Raw genomic sequence first — 21,890 nt, 5'->3', positions numbered from 1 at the left:
TCCTTTTTAGGTGCACAACCAAACAACCTCATCGTAATGACAAAAAAAATGGCTCTATGCACCTTCCCACCATATTTTTTGAAACGATTCTTCTTTTTTTAACGAAGGGAGATTTAAGGGTACATAACACATTTCAAAAAATTTCTTCTCAGGCTTTCAACCCGACCAACGGTACACCTTCAGCTCCCTAATTTCTCATTCAATGGTCAAACTAAAAGTGATTGCGCACTTCTTGTACCAGAGAGAGGTCATAATCTTACTGTATACTTTTTGTCCCTAAAAAAACTCAAGCTTTTGAGAGTACAATATTGTGGGAAATTGTCCAAAATTCAACAAACCAAAAGATCCACTCCAAAATTACAAGAACTCTCTTGTCCATGTGCCAAAGGTTAGAGCTCCATAACATCAATGTCTGTTTGATTGGACTCATCACCTATGAGCTGACGCCCTAGGGCTTGTTTATGTATGGGCTCTTGGCTCCGTTCATAAGGACACCACTATCTAGGAGAAAAAGGATCTCTTAAACAGCAACACCACAGCAGCTGCAAAGTCCTTTCCAAGCACATATAGACAAAAGGCTCCCAATCACCCCCTAAGACTATACTGAAAAAAGGAGCTCATCTTCAAAGGGAAAGGGGACCCCATAGAGAGCAAGTGCAAGTACTTTGTTATTTATTTATTTATTTTTTTCGGTAATTCAATGGGGAGCTCTTATATATTTTTTTAAGTAGATTAAGAGTTAGCTTTTTGAAGTTATTAGTAAGGTGGTGTTTGTGGTGAGAATGATACTACAACGTGGTGATTAGGGTATAGGGGTGCTACCACCACAACCCCAGCCCCCTTTTCTACAAGTACTCTCATGGAAATAAATTGTACATTTACTCCGTCGGGCTAAAAAGCCACTTCGGATAATTTTTTGAACTTGAAAGAATTTACTTTACAATAGAATCACTAGACTAATACTAAAAAAAAAAAAAGAGAAAAAAAAAGAAAAGAAAGAAGGGACATGATTTTGAGTTCCATAAATACTTATTTGACCAAAAATTGGATGGTCTATGTTAAGACACTTATGTTAAGACACTGGCATTTGCAATCTTTTTTTTTTCCTTTGCTTTTGTTGGTTGGGAGATTACCCAAAAATTTGGCCCTAAAAATGTTTATGGACCTGATGGAGTGAAATAGACAATATGCGCTCACATGATTCTTCTAGCCATGAAGAACCCTATAGAAATTTGATGAAACGATTTCATTATACATGTGCCAAATGTACTAGAAGATCAAGCTCAAAGGTTGGAGGGGCTCATTCATTGAAATATATATCTTCTATGTTATAGGTGAAGTATAGAAATCTTTCTCTCGAGACAACAAGCAGTTTTTTGAAAATCCTAGATACTTGGAACAGCCAGCATCCCAATTTGGTCCACGAAGATTTTTGAAACACTCGTATGTAGGACCACAAACTGTTGAAAATTTCTTCATGGAAAGAAATAATGAGTCTAGGATTTCTTTAGTGTCAGTCTTAGCTCTTAGGCATAGATTTCCTCCTACAAGGCTCCTCTCAATACTTTTTTTACTCACATTAGTCCATATCTAAGCTAACTATGTTAACCCAATTTAAGCTAGAGCTATCTCATTTCAAAATAACAACCTTAAGGTCAAGAGTGATTAATTAATCCCTATCACAAAAGGGCGAGCTTTCTATCTTGAGGCAGATATAATTTATAGTTGTCTTGAGATATGGAGCCTTCTTGCCTCGATTGAATGGATGAGTGTAAGACAATAATGGTATTATACAATATATGACTTGACAAATACAACATGTATGCTATTATTTTTGGCTCACTTCCAACTATCTAATTAAGATCAGATCATGTGGCGTTGGATCTCTAAACACAAATTAATATATGTATATAAAGACAGATATTTTTCATGGAAAAAAAAAAATATATACAATAAGACTAGTTACCTTTGGTATAAAGTGATCACAATTAATCTTGATCATTGAATGTGAAATTGAATGGCTGCATTTATTCCATTGACCAAGTTCAAACTTTAAAAAAAATTTTATTGAACTTTATGACACACCAAAGCTATCTGATTTTACATTGAATAACTATAAGTAATTGTGACCTCCTTGCATCAAAGATAAACAGTTTCACTCTATGCAGTCCTTGAAAAAAACAAAAAACATATAAAAACAAGTGATTTGAAACAAACAAAAAAAAAAAAAAAAAATACCTGATGCCATGTTTCTATAAGGCTTAGATAAACCCAATTCATATGGGTGCTGTTTTGTGGGGGGCATTGGTGAGTGGGGCAAGATCTGGACCATATGGAGAGTTAGAGATGAAATTTCTCCATGGGGTGTTTTAGGGGTGGCAACGGGCTTGGCCCTAGTCCCTACAAGGCCAACTTGGCCCTATTCGGGCTGGGTCAGGCCAAATATAATACAAGTAACCAAAATAAAAACAATAAGAAGAAAAAGGGCTCGGCTGCGCCAATGCGGGCTGCCCTCATCTCAAACCTAGCCTTGGCTTTGCCTGGCCTTTGCAAACTTGGCCTATATCTGGATTGAATCCTATCATCTGGCTCTAGTGGCCATCCCTCGAGCTGCATTTTGTGGCCCATGCCTTAGTTGTTTTTAGGCCGTGTTGCTCATTGCCAGGCCTATGCTTCATTGAACTGTCCAGATCATGGTCGAAATGAACTAGGTTCAGACCCACTGAACCCCAACGGACTTCGCTATTTTATCATTTCTTCAGGTGAAAAGGATTAAAATAAGACAAATTTAAAATATAAGAATCACAAAGAATTAAATTTGACAATATTTGGATTTATTAATCTCATTGCTAGCTCTAAGGTACCGAAAGCTTTTTAAATGGATGTCAAATGTTAATAACAATTCATCACCTACTCTCCCTATTGGAACGTTGACATGACGTTTCAACATGTTGTATTTGTCACAGTTATAAGGGGTATATAGGAGTCCAAGTGGACGGCTATGATTTGGTTTGGCAAGGTTTCACAGGACATCCTGATCGTCCAGGCACGTGGGGTCCCTATTGCAGCCACGTTGTAAGCAGCTGCTGAGATTATTCACCTACTCTGGATTCCATTGGCCCAACGCCATATTCTACTCTATCCAGATTTATTATTCTTGAGAATTAAAAAAATGGAAAAAGTTTATAGAGAGCCGAGGATCTAAACAATCAAATTAGAGCCTACCTAAAGAATTTTACTAGAAGATGTCGTTTTGATGCCCAAATATCCTTAAATTGATCATCTCAACATCAAGATGTATGGAGATGCAAAAAAAATGGATTTGAACTTTTGAATATAGTGCATCTTGTAACGTTTTTTTTTGGACTGTCAATTTTCAAGATTTTCAAGTTTTCATTGATCTGCTTAATCTACATTATTTTTTAAGCTTTAAATTTTGTAATTAAAGATGAAAATATATTTTAAGACGATCATAAAGATTTCCAGGAAACTATATTTCTAAGCACTATTTAAAGGTAGGCCTCACTTCGATTGTTTAGAGTCTCGGCTCTATACAAACCGCACCCTTAAAATAACGGATGAAGTTTTTATAAGTCGCAGACTTTACGAAGCTCCACATCAAATCCCGGTGGAAAACACTTTTTGGCAAAAAGGAAATCTCAATGGTACACCGGAAATAAAATTTAAAACTAAAAAAATGGCGTAAATCTTGCGAATTTATGAACATTTATTTTTAAGGCGATATAAATGATTTAAATAATTTATTAAAATATACATTATTTTTAAAGCTTTAAATCTTTTCTTTTTTTCACAAACAGAACCTTCAAGCCTCGACTACAGGTTTTTCAATCTCTTATCAAATCATTTTGGATCACGTTGAATCCAATTCCATCTAAATCCTTGAATTTGGGGCTAAAAAGGTTAGATCTAACATAATTTGAAGAATAAAAAAGAGTGGTTCCAAAAAAGTACAAAATATAATACTTTTAAGCCTCAAAATTTTTTCCCTAGATTCATGAATGGGGCGGTTTAGACGATAAACTTAGTCAAAGTTTTATCCACAAATCCATTTCAAGATAGATTTTGGGAGCGTCGGCTCACTATAACGCTTAGTGACCTACCTAAACTAGGGGTGGCAATGGGCCTGTTCCGGTCAGCCCAGCTCTTAAAAAACTAGGGCTGGGTTCTAAAAGTGGCCTAAGGGCTGGGCTAGGATCAGGCTGTCACAGCCCATAGGGGAGCGGCGGGCATGTGTCAAGGCCATGATAGTGCCAGCCCAATTTGCCCCGGCCCCCTTTTTACGTTAGTTTTTTCCTTTACTTTTCGCTAACTCTATTTGGCCCGGTCCTACTCGATCCTGGCATAGGTAGGCCCAGGCTTATGCAGGCCACCTTGGCCCGATCTAGGGCTGGGCCTGTCTCTCATATGTAGAAGAATAAAAAAAAGAGGGAAAATTTCCCCCTACACTCAAATTTTGTATTTGATTTCTCCATGGATCTTAAAATTTGATAGCATTTTAAGCAACATTAACTTTGTTAGTCTTCTAACCCCTGAACCGTTTTTACCTGCATAACATAACAGGTATTTTGAGCAACTTAAGTGCTCCAAACATATCTGATAAGGACACCCACGTCCATCTCTCTGTCATGCCCAAGACTCTCTTTGTCGCCCTTAAAACTCTACGCCATACCGCCCTCTCTCTCTCTCTCTCCCCCAATTTGAGCTTTGCACCATACCCCCCTCTCTCTCTCTCTCCCCCAATTTGAGTTTTGCACCACACCCAAACCCTCTCTCTCTCTCTCTACCCATTATCTCTTCCTCTCGGTATTTCTCATTTGAGTTTATTCAATGGATGGACATGGCTCTTTTGAACTCTCTCACTCTAGATGCACAAATGTAGTGCCTTTGAACAGTGACAACATCAGGGCTTTCCCATTCAAGCCTCTCAGCTGTGTCCATGCTCCTTTCTCACACTGCGTTCATGGAGATAACTACCATTGTTTAGTATTTTGCACAAAATCACATTCAAGCCTTCTGATACAGATTTTTGGTATCAAATTCAACAATTTGGGCCATGTTTTATCAATGTATTCATTATTCAAGGATGATGAGAATCTCTCTCTCTAAAAGTAAGTTAACTCTCTGATTGCAATGTGAAAGACGTGCATGGACACAGGTGTTGTGCAATATTACGTCTTTCAAACTTTGATATGAACTCAGTTGATTCATTAAAAGTGATGAGCTGGTCACAACATATTTTACTAAGATAGAGCGTCACTTTCTCTCTCTAGATTCACTACTCAGCATAAAAATCCCAGACCCCAACATTATGAATCCCAAAACTTTCTCTCTCCAGAATTGACTGGTTGAGACCCTGAAATAATGGCTGAGGAGCTCGAGCCTGGGTACCTAAAACCAATGAGCTTGGATCATTCTCTTTCTAGAATTTTGGGGCTCAAAACCATGTTGCTGAACAAAGCAGGATTTATTTAGGGCAGATCTCAAATTGGGTATGGCACAAAGTTCAGATGGGGATGGAGAGGGAGAGAAAGGGGTATGAGGCAGAGCTCAGATTGAGAGAGATGGGGTAGACCTCAGATTGGGGAAGAGAGAGAGAGGGTGAGTGCGTGAGGCTGAGGCTGGTTTGGGGTAGGGAGATGGACGTAGATATCCTCACATTATTTGTTCAGGACAAAAAAAATTACTAAAAATGACTTTGATATGGGTAATAACCGTTTACGTGATTAGAGGATAGAAAAGTGACAAAATTAATGGTATTAAAAATGTTTCAAATATGAGAAATTTTCCCAAAAGAAGACTCAACTATTTTACCTCTACAGCTTGTATCCATTGATCCCTGCCTCATGTTCTCTTCGCAATTTTGATCTCACAAGTGCGCGTGACATTGAAAAGTACCCCCATAATTTGGAACTGGTAAAAGGGGAAGTGCTGTGTCATGCCTCATGGGTGGTGCAGGCCATCATAGAGCACATGCCCACAGAGAGAGAGAGAGAGAAAACAAAAATGTCATCTCATCCACAGTCGGGACACCAAAAAGGAATAACAAGACAAATAATACACATTGACAAAAGAGCCTCCAAACCAAAAATTTTACAGGAATTTCAAATGAAGATGGCCCCGCAACGAGAGAAACACAAATAATGAATATAAATAAGGAAAATGGCTTGATAGGGCTGCAGCCCTATCAAAATAAGTGAAGCCTTACCTCATAACTCATCAAAATTTGCAATTCTAAGTATTTGAAAAACTTTTACATCCATCATTTCGACTTGAATATTATGATTGTCAAAAAAAAAAAAAAAAGCTAAGATTTCAAACTCTAAAAATGGTATATATTGTAATAAATTACGGAGACCGTCCATTTCGCCTTAATAATTAGTGCTCACATATCCCTAAGATATGCATCTTATGAGTTCCTTATTGTTTGGAAATTGGTTTTAGAGCAAATATGGAGATTTCTGTTGCTAAAAGTGCTCTCTGGACAAGGATTTGAGGTGAGGCTTTGCTTTGTTTTCACAAAACCTAAGCTTTGTAGAAACTTCATCCAATAAATAATCAAATGCAACTGGTATCAAGCATCCGGACTATAGAGTAGGGAGAGAGATTTATAAACACTACCAGATGCTAATAAGAGAGAGCAAAGGAAATCAAATGTTACACAGAGAGAGAAAGTGAACCCAAGCAATCAAATGTTACAGAGAGAAAAGAAACCAAGCAATCAAATGCTATTAATACCAAGAACTCTAACAGCCCACTGAACCTCAAGATGGGAGCCAGCTCCTCTCTCCCTCTGAGTTTGTACAAGAAAATGCTTCTTTCCTTTCAAATAAACTATAAGCTATGAAAGAGAATAAAACAGAGTAAAATGAGAGCCAAAAGGGCACCCAAAATACTGATACAGTGACATATACTTGATTTGAAATACAGCAATAGAAATTCTAATGGGTCTTCTTCCTTGCTCCTTTTCTTCAATCTGTGCAAAAACCCAATTCTCAGTATCCCGAATCTTCAACCTTTTCTCTCTCTAAACCCCCCCAAATTTCTTTCTCTCTCTACCCTGTCTAGGAGGGAACATTGAAGTGGAAGAGCCATGAAATAACAAAGGCGAAAACCATGCAAGCGAGAAGGAAATTGAGGAAGCGATGGCCACGCCAAAAGCTTCTTGGCTCTTGAGTGGGGGTCGTTACGGCGTTCGATTCGTTCCATTGCTCCATGAACTCTGCATCCTCTACACCAACAACGTTCCGAGCAGTTGAGCCACATATCTCACAGGTCCTGAAACAAACGAATTTCAAAATTATAGAGACATGACAAGAACAACCACGATATTCTTGAACATAATTTCCCTCATTACACGGATGCAAGTAGAGAGAAAGAGAGGAGTTCAAAGCTTAAACAGCTGTCTACGTAAGATTGTGCAAAATTCATGTATTTTGCAAGAAGCCATAGCCAACAACATTCAATCCGGTGTCCCATATAATGCCGGGCGGTGGCAGGTGGTCTAGGTGCCTAGGCAGTCCTCCTGAATCTGGGTGGCCTAGGTTCAAAAGGAGGCAAATGATGTCCAGTAATCCTTGTATAAGACATGCATATTTATGCATCTTTTATTATTCAAATAAAAAAACACCAAAAATATCCCACCTCATTTTTTCACCTAGTGGGTACTTTGAATCAATGGTTCTAACAAAAACAACAAAGTGAAAATACAGTCTACTTGTATTTGAATGTAAAGAGAATAATTTTTCTAACTTTGATTATGACTGAGCAGAATAATTTTTCAAACTTTGATTATGACTGAGCATTTTTGTGCTAAGATTAGCTACAGTTGTGGCAGACAAAAAGAAAGGCATCTGGCATTATATTGTGGGTAGAGAGAAAGGGGGAAACTTCGCAAGGCAAGAATCAAACATACACAAAGTTGCAGCAGGAAAATAAGAAAGACACTACATGGAAAAGCTCTTGATGCTCACAAATAGCATGTAAACTGTGAAACTACTTTTTGATAATTTAGAGACAAGACATTGATTGCTCTCCAAAATGCACGTTTAATGACCAAAAGAGCCCTAGAGAGGGGGGGCTACATGATGGTCAAGTAATCTCCATCTTAGAGAGAGAGAGGACCTCCAAATTGGGAAACTGGGCAATAGCAAGTTTCAGTTTCAGAGAGAGAGAGAGAGAGAGAGAGAGAGAGAGAGAGAGAGAGAGAGAGAGAGAGAGAGAGATATGGGGCTAAAATGTGTCCAAAATTTATATGCAGTGAAGTTTCACAATTTAAAGATCCATCAGTAACAGGAAAATATGCAGGCATGGCAGGGAAGGCCATATAACACAAAACACAAATAGGCACAAGTCTCTCAGATTGTAAAATACTCCTAAAAATCAGTATGCATGAAATTCCTTTGGTATTTTCAGTGAACTCATGAAATTTCTAACCCATGTACAAAAAAAGATAGTAAATAGGAGAGAGAGAGGAGAGAGAGAGTCAACAAAAGATCAAATAGCCCACAACCCAGGGCATTTATTACCCATATCCAAAAATGAAAATTTTTTAATTTGCACTAAGCATATGTGAGAGAGAAAAGAAAAGATGACACAAAATAAAGAGGCTATTCCACCAAGGAGGAAAAGAAAGGCCTAAACCAGAGGAGGAGAGAGAAGAAAAAGCAAAAAGATCAAAACTTTCTTACTTGTTTCCTTTGATTTTGAACCAGGCCTCTGCACACTGCTTATGGGCAGCTGCTAAATCATCTTTGCAAGAACAACCGAGCTCAATGGGAACGCCCGACTCTTGATTGCTGGTGCTGGGCTCCAAGGTCAAATGGCAAATCCTACAATCTCTCTCTACCTTTGCTAAATGAATCTTAATCTCAGGAACACTTTCCCTCTCTACCCCATTTCCCAAATCCACATCTGAACACTCTGAAACTGAGTTCCTCTGATTATCTCCAGCCATTCCTATCTCTGGATCACTGGCATTTGAATAACTGTACTCTTCAAAAGAGCAGCTTCCATGAGAGCCATAAGAAGAATGCCATGAACGATCCTCTGCATCTGAGAAGCTACTGTCACTGCAATCATCTTCTTCATGGGACCCTTCTTCTATGTCCTTCTGAGATTTGTCACCACCACCCATTTTCTCTCTCTAAAAAAGAAGGAAGAGGACCCAAATTCCCAAGTTAACAGAGGAGAGAGAAAGGACAAGAACCCCACATTCACTCAAAAGTCAGACGAGGAAACTCCGGATTTGGGTCCATGGTTTCAGACTCTAGAGAGAGAAAGAAAGGAAGGCCCTGCGAATACAGACTAATCCTGATCCATGGTATCAGAAGAAGAAGGATAAGGATAACCTGCAAGCTTTTGAAAGGGCCAAGACATGGTTTTAGAGAGAGAAAACAGCGAGAAGAGTGGTGAAAAGCTATGGCTTTAGAGAGAGAAAACAGTGAAAAGGGTGGAGAAGACAGGGAAGATAAGATTTGAAAATGGAGGAGACGGAGGACTTATCAAGACCCAATTAGGCCAAGAGGTTTCTGATGATTATTGTCAGTAAATCAGCAAGATCCAAGGAAGAGAAAGAGATAAAAATGTGGTTTTTTGCAGTGAGATCCTGCGACAACGAGGACGGTGAAGAACTGAAGACACAGTCTTTGCCTCAGAAGCTGTGAGCCGTGCTGCCTACTTTACTCTCCCCTTGTAGGAGGAGTGGTTGGGTAAGAGAGAGATTTAAGCGCTGTGTCCGTGAGTGTTTAAGAATGCGTTTTCATGGGGGCGTGCGCATGTTTTACACGCGTGGGGCAGGAGCTTGTGGGTGTTGTAGAGAGAGAGAGAGAGAGAGAGAGTGACAGAGACAGAGACAGAGAAAGAGGTCGGAAGAGGAGGGGTCCCCAGAGAAGTTAGAGAGAGAAAGGGACAGATAATGGTTTCCAAGAGAGAGAAAGATGGGAAAGGCTCTCCCGACTTGGTTAGAGAGAGAGAGAGAGAGAGATAGAGGGGCTAGAGAGGTTAAAGAGTCACATGAGTTTGGTAGAGAGAGAGAGAGAGAGCATTGAGAAATTGAGAGAAATAGATGTGAATTATTTTACAGAGACAAAGAGGATGATTATAACTTAGAAATTCAGAATCTAACCATAGGTTTGGTTGAGAAATTTAGAGAGAGAGAGAGAGAGAGAGAGGAGGATTCAGGAAGTTTAGATTTTAACGATAGGCTTTGGAGGTATCATCCTCGTGGCACATTCTATGTAAAAGATCCTTACACATGGTGATCTATTGGGAATCATCCATAAACTGGTGATCTATTGGAAAAGCCAATAATTTGAAGAGAGAGAGAGAGAGGAAAGAGAATGGGGATGTTAGTGAGGGAAAGAGAGAGATTTGGTGGGGTGAATTATGCGGTATGTGGGCACACAACGTATTACATCATGGTGTGTGCAGACAAATGTGATTACTATTGTTTCCATGACCTATACTTATAGATAGATAAAATTTAGAGAGAGATTCTTTTCTTGGAGCAACTCCAATTTTCAGCCTAGGGGATCGGTTAGAGAGAGAAAGTGAATCAAGCCCAACCAACCCATCTTTCTCTCTCTCTACTGGTGAAGGCCCAAGAAAGCCACCTCTCTCTCTCTCTCTCTTGGTGTTAAAAAAAGTCATCTCTCTCTCTAGTGGAGCAAGGCCCAACAGCTCCTTCTCTCTCTCTCCAACACTAAACCAAATTGAAGCCTTCTCTCTCTCTAACCATTGAGTACAAAAAATGGCCACACTCTTTTAAGTTTTAACCAAACCCACGATGCCTTTCTAGACCGTTCCTTGGGTTAACAGGTTTTCGAATCAAAAGCTTATTATGTAAACTTTGGTTTCGTTAAAACTTGGTTACTCAACCAAGCCTATTTAGATGGCTTTAAATGATACGTTGGTTATGCAAATCTCACGTTTGAATCATCTTTTTGTATAATGTGTCGTGGTGCATATTGTTGGTGGACAAGATAAATTGAATCATCTTTTTGAACAATGTGTCATGGTGCATATTGTTGGTGGACAAAATAGATTTAACGTTTGAGACCCGAAACAACATTCGAACAAAGTTTGAATTTTAAAGGGCTGCTCTAGAATTTAAATATTTTAAAATTAGCTAGACTAAAACAGAGTATTTGAAATCCAAATTTAATACTAATAAGAATAAGTATTTAGAATCTAAGTTTAATAATACTAGGAGTAGAGACGAGAAAGTAATAAGTGGCCAAGAAATACAAAAAATAATGCGCTTTCGATATCTTGAATCGATAATTCTGAAAAATAAAGAGATTGAGGAATATGTCGTACATAGAATTAGAGTTGGATGGTCAAAGTGAAGATGTGCGACCAGAGTTTCATATGATCGCCGCATACCAATTAAGCTGAAGGGTATGTTCTATTGAACAACTGCTTGACCAACTTTGCTTTTATAGGGTGGCATGTTGGGCGGTCAAGAAGCAACATACCTATAGCATAAATGTAGCTGAAACGATGATGTTAAGATAGATGAGTGATAAGGCAAAAGAGATAGAAGTAAAAACAAATATATTCGAGATATTTAGGTATGACATTAATAGGCGATAAGATGAGATAAAGTAGTCTACAATTGACTGCTCATATATGAGGCATACCCAATACAACACATGTTAAAAAGTGCGAGTTAGTTCAAGTAAAATACTCAAAGCGGGCTAAATGTACGTTCAATATGATATGGTTGTGAGTAGTAAGAAAAGATATAGAGATTTATGGTCTCACCAAGGTTGTGATACTTAATAAAACAAAATGACGAATCATGATTCGTGTAGTCGATTCCAATTAGTAAAAAAAATACTCTAGTGATGGTTTGCTATTAGGGGTTGATTGATGTACGTGAAAGTTTGATAGCTTAATATTTACGAAAACATATTTACATATGTGAACAATTTACATGAAAAAATTACTCAAACATGTTTTTTTCCCATGTTTAGTAAACAAGTTAGAGAGTGAACACCTCAAACTTGATATTTTGAGACAAATTCTCTCTCTAAAATTTGAAATTTGAAATTTGAAATTTGAAATTTGAAATTTGAAATTTGAAATTTGAAATTTGAAATTTGAAATTTGAAATAATTTTCTGTCCAACAACTTTGAGATAGTTTCTCTCTCTAAAATTTTTCAAATAGTTTCTTACTCTAAAATTTGATATAGTTTCTCTATCTAAAATTTAAATATACTTTCTCTCTCTAAAAATATTTAGGCAGTTTTTCTCTCCAGAATTTGATATAGTTTCTCTCTCTAATTTTAAGATACATTCTCTCTCCAAAACTTAAAATTTGAGATGGCTTCTCTCTCTAATTTGTGGGGGTGTTTTGGCAAAGTTAATTGTATTTGCTAAAGTGGGCAACTCCTGTGTGTGGAAATAATAATAATAACATGAAAATAATAATAATTAGGATGCGATTAGCATGCGGCCAACATGCATATTGTAGAAATGTAAGCCTGGCAATAAATATATTTTTTAAATATATTTTGATTCTAATTTTTAGATAATATATAATTTTTAACATGGAGATCATGAATATGAAAAATAAATAAATTTGAAAGCTAGGAATAATAATTATATTTAGAAAACATTTGGACTATTAGTTATAATTGTTTTTTAGATAAACCACCTATTTGCATCCATCTTTAATATGAATGCTTTATACCTTTGGATCACATATTTTAGAGATTGGCCCAGCTCGTATGAAACAAGTGTTCTAATAATAATAATTATTATTATTAGGTAGTTGATGATATTTCATTGTTTAGGCACAAAATCCAAAATAAATTTATCAAATGTTGTGATATACTTTTGTTTATTGAATTTGACATCCAATGGTTAAAAATAAATGTGACTTCTTTATACTTGAAATAAATGGTCTCATAGTATACAATCTCAAATGGATAAACCAATTTTTTCTTTGACTATGTGTACCCATGTTTTGACCACTTTTCCTACTTATATGAAATTTGAAACATGTTTTTGGGCAAAATTTTACTAAACATTATCATGGATACCCTATAAACCAAACGACCCATAAGTTTCGATATGAGGGGAACTCTCTTTCTCTCTAAAGTTTAATAATATAACAAGACTTAGTATTATGATCCAAGAGTCGAGCAATGTTTGGTAGGGACATGTGGAGTAGCTCCAAAGCTAAGGTTGTGTATTGTATACGTAATATGTTAGAATAATCATTTATTATTATTATTATTGATATATCATCTTCCAATCTATAGATAATAGAGTTTGTTGGGTAAAGGAGGACCCATTTTAGAAGACTTATTCAAGCAAGCCACATGGGGTTTCCCTTGTAATTTAACCTGAGTACTCAATTCTCTTCTCTTTGGTAATTACACTCTTTCTTGTATTGTGGTTCTACAGTACAAGAACCACACCTCTAAATTTCATGAGAAAGATGTCGTTTCGGTGTCAAAAACGAACGTGACTTGAAAATTAATGTTAAATTATAATTATTAAATTTAAAATATTAAATATGATGTGATTGAGCATATCTATAAATATTAGAAATTTTTTGAAAATAAATGATCTAAATGACTTGTTACAAGATACAATATTTTAAAACTTGAAAATCTTTTATATTTTAATATCTGGAGGCCGAGATGATGATTGATTAAAATGATTTTTAACTTTAAAAGACTCTTTTTTACATGATTTTTGAAATTACACCTTGTTTTCCCCTCTCTCTCAGGTCTTACTTGAGAGTTTCTCTCTCTAGACTTTGTCAAGAGGCCGCTTTTATCGGCATTGCTTCTTCAAATTTGCAATGTATTTTCTTCGAATTCGTGAGAAATTATGCAGAAAAAATGACGAATATATGACACTTAATGACTTTGACTTAATGACTTCTTTATTGGTGAGTCAAAAAGAGCATTTTACTATTGTGGAAATCATTCTTAGACGACCTCAAACCTTTCTTTTTACGATCGTAATTTTTTTAGGGTACACAAACGCTAAACTATAGTGGTGGGGCACTTTACTAGGTTCCTTCGATCTTTTTTTCTTAAAAAATGTGCTTGGGGGCAGGTCTCTACGGCTGCTTATCGGGTCGGGTTCGATCCACTGACCGCGGGGGCCGACAAGACAAGGTTCAAGTCTGGAGATCCAGATCTTGACCGACTTGACTTGGATCCAACTAGTTTATGCTCGAGTCTGAGTCAAGCTTGGACTTAAATGCTTTGGGCAGACCACGCCTAGGAAATTTGAATCACTGGAGTTCCTACTGCCTACCAAGTCGGCAGAACCAAACTTGACCCGTTTACCTAGCAAGTCTTCTTTGTCTATTTATCTACTTTTATTAAGAATATGTTTTTATTAAGAAGAACTGAAATTTTGTTTTTGGGAAGCTTTATAATTTGGGATAGTATATTGTGAGACTATTTATTTTTGGTATAATGAGGTTACAATTCTAATTGGGGATAATAATTTCATGTAACCGTTGTATAGTAATATAATGTAACAACTTTAAAAAACCATCTTATGGTTATTAGTTTGATCCAAATTTTGAAATATACACTATTTTATTTTAATGAACAATAACAAAAAAAATAAAAAATTGCAAACACAACCGTGAAAGTATTTTTTTAGCCCAATTAACATAGCCCGTTCATTTTGGTGAGATGCTTAGATCTAGGCCTTAGAAAGTTTTTTTCATTTTCAAAATTTTTGTATGGCTTTATTATCATTAGATGAACAATGCTAAAAAAGAAAAAAATGATTTTGAGTTTATAAATGCTAAGATCTTGAAATTCACAAAATGAATGGTCTAGATTCGTCTTTGGAGGGGACTCATGTTGACTATATCTAAGGTTCAAATTCGAACCTTTTTGTTTCTTGGGGATTGATTATCGAGATGAAGATAGTGTATGTGAAAAATTTGGGGTCATACAAATACCACAAACATGATTTTCTAAAAGTGATGTTCGCATTATACTGTGATATAACCGATGCATTGGATCATTGTTCTATGAAATCTAATGGATGACATTATGTCACAACATTTTAAAAATTTTATTTTGGATTATGTATCCCAAATAATTACACATCCTCAACCACTCGATATAAATCTAACAGTCAATGACGATTGTGACGTCCTTGTATAAAGTAAATTGTTTCAATATATACATTTCCTTCTAATTTTCCCATAGTTACGTCGTACCAATGCTATCTATTTTTATTTCTAGAGAAGCTTATAGAAAAATTTTACTTTTAAAATTTAAAATTAGTCCCATATATTTCCAATTTTACAGTTAAGCTTTACCTTTTGAGAGCATAAACTATATTTTTATTTAATATGTTTATCTGATTAAGCTTAAATTTGATATATCTATATTTCTCACCATTACAAACCTAAATTATTTTTAAAATTAGTACAAAAAATAAAATTACTAAAATAACCCTAAACACTATAAATATATTTTTGTTATTTCAATTATTTTTAAATATAGCTTTATAGGTTGTGATGATGAGAAATATATACATACCAAATTTGACTTTATTCTGATGTAAATAAGATAAATAAATTTAAATATATTTTACGCCCTCAAAAATTAGGATGAATATGAAATTTAGAATATACGCGACTATTTCTAAATTTCAAAAACAAAATGAGGTTTCTCTGTAAATTTCCCTTATGTCAAATGGAATTTTGTAATTGCTCAACGGGTAAGCGATGGTATTCCTGATTCTTTTATATTCAATTAGTATTAAGAACCGGAATTTGCCATTATGCTTTGTTAATTATTCATTTATTCCCCATTGTTGATATTTAATTTGTAGCACTTGACCCCATTTAAATCTGTATTCAATGATTTATTCGTGGTATCTTGCCTAGTCAATTCAAATCTCTCTCTCATCCATTAATTACATTGCTCTCTCTCTCTCTCTCTCTATATATATATATATATCTCTATCTCTCTCTCACTTGCAGAGTGTTCTTTCTCTCTCATGTTCTCAAGGGAGGGAATATATTATACTCCTGTAGGAGCATACTGTGCATTTATTCCCTTGCTCAAAACACTTATTGGGGTTGATTTTTTTAGTCTAAGATTTTGGGAACCTCATAAGTATAACCAGATGAGTATTTCTAAAAGTAAATTTGAATTTTGAGTCTTGCAAACTTAGATGTAGCCTTAAAAAATTGGACGGCCTCAAACCAATCTTGAGGCATTTGTTTGTTCATATATGGATAGTTTATTTCGAAACATTTTTTTTTTCTTCTTCATAAAATTATTCTATGGTTATAAAGTTTATATCCCAAAATTTGTGATCTAAAAAGTATATGTAGCACTTGTTTTGTCTCAGGTAGCAAATAAATAATATACTCTTGTAGGAGTAGGAAATCTTTTGGCTTCAAAAGGCCCAATCTGGAAGCCCCTCTCTCATTATTTCCTTATTATACAATCGAATGGATGGATGAGAGGGAGAATCATTTTGTTGACCTTTTGTGTCTCATCAATTCTTTCATTCTTTGTGTATATCTATATTATATTATTAAAAAAAATTATGGGGTAGATACATGGCGAAAGCATAAGAAAAGAACCTATAATGAGTGAGAGAAAGGTTAGGTATCCTAAACATTTTAGGATTTTCTATATCTAGAGAAGATAGAAAATAACATTAAAAAAAGCTTTGTATATTTTTTAATTTTGAAGATAAAATTTCAGGACTTAGAGAATATGTAGAGAGATTGTAGGATAGGTACTTTCCACACATGCCCGAAGAGAGAAAGGCCTAAATTTACAACCATAAAGAGAATTGAAATAAATGTAAGAATGTAAGGAGAGAAACAAAATATTGGAAAATTTTGAATAAGCTAGAGTTATATATATATAAAAGATAAAATTCAAGATTTAGATACTCTGCAGTGAGAAAGGCTTCTAAAAATAACGAGAGAGAGAGACGTAGTATCTTTGGGGGTAGAGCCCTAAATGCTAAAGAGATAGATGAAACTCCAAAATTTAATGTACAGAGAGAGAAGAGAGTATGAAAGAAAACTCTTAAATTTAATGCTATCCTAAACCACAAGAGCGAGATATACATGGATAGAATAAGTATAAATTTAATACCATAGTGAGAGAATTGGAGAAATAAATGTAAGAATGGACTGAAAAAATAAATGTAAGAATGGAGTGAAAGATTCTTTTTAGAAAAGGTCGAAAAACAATTGGAGAAATAAATGTAAACTAGAGGTTAAAGAAAGAAAAGAAAGAAAGATAGGGTTTTTTTAAAACATTTTGGAAGATAAATTTCAAGATTTAGAGAATCTATAGTTAGAAAGGCTTCTAAAAATAATGTGAGAGAGATAGAGACGTGTTGGGGTGGCAATGGACCCTATAAGAGCCGGGATCCGACCGGTAGACCCGACCTCAGGTATGAGTATGAGACCAAATTTTGAACCTGATGGGTCGGTTCCGGGTCCAAAACTTGGACCCGAATACTATTAAGGTTCAGATCCGAGTCCAGCTAGACCGGACCCGTACTCATAAATGGCTGGAGATAAAATATTTTACTTTAAACCTTGTTCATTTGGATATATTATACAATAAGAATTCGTAGTCATCTTTAGCTATTATATGACAAATCACGGCTTGAAATCTAATAGCAGGTGATTGTGATCTTGTTACCAATAATACAGGTACATGATGGTAAAAAAAAAGGTCAAAAAAGAAAAAGAAAAAACACAGTCATAGGGTGGTAACAGAACGGGTAGACCCGGACCCGATGGGTATGGTTATGGGTCAAATTTTTTCTGTTGGGTCCAAATCCAAAACTTGAGTCCAAATACAATTCAGGATCGGATCTGGGTCCAGCCGAGCCCGATCCATTGCCACCCCTAGAGACGTGGTAACTTTAAGGGTAGACGGAGAAAGAGAGATACATAGAGATAAATCCCTAAATTTAATGCTCAAGAGATAGTTGACATTACTAAATTTAATGTATAGAAAGAGAGGAGAGTATGAAAGAAAAACTCCTAAATTTAATGCAATCCTAAAACAACAAGAGAGAGACAGATACATGGATAGGACGAGCCTAAATTTAATGTGACAATGAGGGACTAAATTTAATGTGACAATGAGTGAAAGATTCCTTTTAGAAAAGGTTGAACAACGATTGGAAAAATAAATGTAAGAATACAGGAAGAGCGACAAAAATCTTGAATAAGCTGGGAAAGGGGTTCGGCGTGGTAGCAAGCCCACACCCTAATCATCGCATTGTGATTTTTATTTACATATCTAACACCACTATATTAATACTTTAAAACAGTTAACTTCTAATCTACTTGAAAAAAACGGGTAGGGGCTATATTCCCTAATGAATTACTAAAAAAAAAAAACTTAAATAAATACATGTTTTATATAAAAAAAAAAAACAGAAATAGGGATTTCTTTTGAAAAATTAAGTCACGATTTGTAAAATGGCTAAACAAGTAGCCATTTTCTTTTTATGACTTTTCTTTTCATTTTATTTCACCTGGAAATCAAATGCTGAGTTATTCATTTATTATGAAATCATTTGACAAACAAAATACTTCTGCATGGTTCATTCTGAAACATGTTCTTAATTTTTGAAGGCAATTATTGAAAATGAAGTTCTAAGCCGTAATATCTTTTTGTTTATCAATTGAGCTTCTAGGCGGTAAGAAGTTAACCTGCTTCATTAATATTCTTTTGGATCTATGTACTCTAGATCTCTCGTGTGAATGATATATATTTTGAATATGAATATGTTATTTATACTAGAAAATATAAATTAATTATAATTTTATTGATGGGTGTCTAAACATTCAGATGTACCCCTTGGCATAATTTGATTGTAGAAAGATGGAGAGAGGGAGATAAAATTGAGAGAGAGAGATTATGTTATACGGCCACTTACTCTATCCCTACACGCGACACATGTAATCCAACTAATCTACGGCAGTAATCTGAACCCTTAGTCAGAAAGCCTACTTGGGAGGATTTTTTTTCAATCAATAGTTTTCACAACAATCTAAGCATCACTAAATGATCATTCTAGATAGGAGAAAGAATTGAATTTTGAGTTTTATAACATTTATATCTTAAAACATTATCTTTTTCAAGTACATGTAAGGTACAATTAGGATTTTTTTATTTTTATTTTTTTGAGATTGATCTATTGATTGAAGAGGTTACATCCTTTTAAAATTAATCCTGAAAGGGGTTTTATTTGAGAGAGTGAACAGACAGTATACACCTGCGGAAGTATATCATCTTTTGAGTTGATTGAATGTTAAATTACTAGCCATTGACTATACCTCTTCCCTTTTGCATACTATACTATCTAAAATGACCAAGGGCACCTCAATATCTGTGAAATGAACATTCTGCTTCATATATATATATTATCCACTAGCTTATATGAACCTATGAGTCCAACGTTTCATATTGATTCTGGACCGATCTGACAATCACGGATGTCCGGTAGTGTTTAAATTTTAGTTTTTTTTCTACAAATCCAAATCACTTGAAATTTTAAGCGTGTGTTTATAAAAAATAGGTGAGTCTTTGAAAAATATCATAAAAATATTTTACATGAAATAAATTAACCAAAATACTCCCGAAAAGTTTTGGGAGGTATTTTGGTGATTTTTAGTTTTACGAATAATTTTTTAAATATTTTTATTAGGTGAGTCTTGATGAGAAAAACACACACCTAAAATTTCAAATAATTTGAGTCTGTAAAAAAAAAAAAAATTCAAGTACTACTAGACATCCGTGATCGTCAGATCGACCCAAATTCAATCTGAACCGTTGGGCTCATATATTTATATGAGCTAGTGGACTAATCTTTTATATATATATATATATATAAATGTGATGCATCGGATAAAGGACTTGGTGAAATTTTAAAACAACAAATTGATTCCAAAGAACAATTATTACGTTACACATCCAAGGCTTGGAATTCCACTCAATTAAATTACTCTATGGTTAAAAAAGAATTATTAGCCATAGTCCATTGTGTCACCAAATTTCAAAGTGATATTTTAAACCAACATTTTCTTATACGAACCGATTGCAAAGCAGCCAAATATATTCTGCAAAAAGATGTTAAAAATTTAATTTCCAAACAAATATTTGCACGCTGGCAGGCTATTCTCTCTGCCTTCGATTTCTCTATTGAACATCTTCCCGGGTCTTCTAATTCTTTACCCGATTTTCTAACCCGTGAATTTTTGCAGGGGGGGCAACACTGACGCCAACGACGAATCACTACTATCACTTGCACTTCAATTATTCCAAGATAATCTATCTGATAAGGATCTTTCATCCTTAAATATGGGCTCCCGAGGCAATACTCGTCGGGGAAAACAACCCATGCACTCTTTAGTTCCATATGAAGAGGAACCTTTACCCCTGAATATTCGTTCACCATCTTTATCCCCAGTTCATCAAATTACATATCCAGAAGCTCGAACTTCAACTCCTACATTCTCACCAGCCCAGTCCAAATCCACTCTTCCTACCAATACTCCAAGATCAGAATACATTGAAAGAGCCTTCTTAATGGATATAACCATTGATGAACATCAGGTTCACATGGATCCAAGCAAGCTTGCACCACTATACCTTCTAAATCATCTTAATCCTATCAATGGGGTTAAGACCCGAGAGTATTGCGAGGCTATTCTAATGGAAACAGGGTCCATCTCTGTTGTCCACTATTTTCAACAGAATACCCGAATCATAGCCTATTCAAAAGTACAAATAAAAAAACTTCTTTCTTATAGTGAGTGGGGTTCTAATCCCGCACAAGGAAAGAAATTACAAAATTCTGAATTTTCTTATAAATATTTCAAATATGCTGAGTACATAGAGGCTTGGCACAAATTTTTCTACTATCAAAACCCCAACAATACTCATAGCTGGTATTTACAGTTCCGGCTACCAATTTTTGAAAGGTTCCCCACTTGGTTTCAAAACTGGTATTTAGTGTGGGGATCAACTGCTATGATTTTCCTCCTGCGTTTAAGGAGTTGCAGGAGCAATTTATACAATACAATAATATCAATACTTCAGTTGACACTCACCTTTACTTTATGGCTTTATACCAAATCCCTTGGATTATGAAATGGGATTATACCATCTCACCCAATACTACCAACGATTATACATACATCCCTCGTTTGGGAAAAACCATCTCTGTATAATGGTGGGATATCTTTCAAATGGATCTCACCAAAGCCACTCCAAAGAGGATACCACCCAGAGCACCTATATACCAGGAAAACCCAAATACTCCAAACACTTCTTTTGATTTTCCTACCTACTTGAGAAATATGCTTCAAACCAACCCACATGCCTCCAAGGAAGAACTGGAAAAACAGATGAAAGAGATCTTTGCTGAAGCAGGAAGAAAACCGACCTCTTCTGAAGAAACAGTCCAATCTTCTCCACTACACACCAATAGGTACCTCCAACTCAGTCAGAAGGATCCAGAAGAAACAGATCCAGACGAAACTGATCCAGAAGAAGATGATCCAGACGAGTTTAGCCAGAGACCATGAATTGATCATCTTCTAGGAGCGATAACGACAATAGCAAGACAAATAAGGGTCCCATCACAGACAGCAAACACTGCACTCATTGTAATAAGGCCAAAAGAGCCTAGATGCTTTATTTTTTGTTTTTTACAAAGAGCATCCCCCTATGTTCGTATGTTTTGTCCACTAGCATCTCTCTCTCTCCACCGACACTCTTTCTTGTCGTATTTGCCAACACCTGGGCCCCTCTCTTTTGTCCAGATGTGCCGACGATCTCTTGTCCACATGTGCCGACGCTCTCCCTTTTTGTCC

The 21,890-nt window shown here is 35.7% G+C and overlaps 1 protein-coding gene across 1 annotated transcript; it reads right to left on the bottom strand.

The window, feature by feature from the left end:
* Positions 1-6,727: 6,727 nt before the first annotated feature.
* LOC18437770 (uncharacterized) lies at positions 6,728-9,710 on the bottom strand. Its single transcript, XM_006847969.4, has 2 exons — positions 8,709-9,710; positions 6,728-7,296 (listed from the first exon to the last, which is right to left on the bottom strand). The coding sequence occupies exons 1-2, from the start codon at positions 9,152-9,154 to the stop codon at positions 7,083-7,085; spliced, it is 660 nt and encodes a 219-aa protein (XP_006848032.1). The 5' UTR covers positions 9,155-9,710; the 3' UTR covers positions 6,728-7,082.
* Between the last annotated feature and the right edge of the window lie 12,180 nt (positions 9,711-21,890).

Source organism: Amborella trichopoda, chromosome 8 (genome assembly GCF_054954075.1).
Source record: "Amborella trichopoda isolate Santa Cruz 75 chromosome 8, AtrichopodaSantaCruz75HAP2 v2.0, whole genome shotgun sequence".
NCBI classification, from domain to species: domain Eukaryota; kingdom Viridiplantae; phylum Streptophyta; class Magnoliopsida; order Amborellales; family Amborellaceae; genus Amborella; species Amborella trichopoda.
Note: the sequence above shows the minus strand (reverse complement) of the source record. Positions and strands in the feature narration are given on the sequence as shown.

What these genes read in the sequence shown, in the direction of transcription:
- LOC18437770 (XM_006847969.4), bottom strand. Translation starts at nt 9,154, where the DNA reads ATGGGTGGTGGTGACAAATCTCAGAAGGACATAGAAGAAGGGTCCCAT. An exon ending in TTCAAAATCAAAGGAAACAA is followed by an intron (nt 7,297 to 8,708) that starts GTAAGAAAGTTT and finishes CGTTTGTTTCAG; the next exon opens with GACCTGTGAGATATGTGGCT.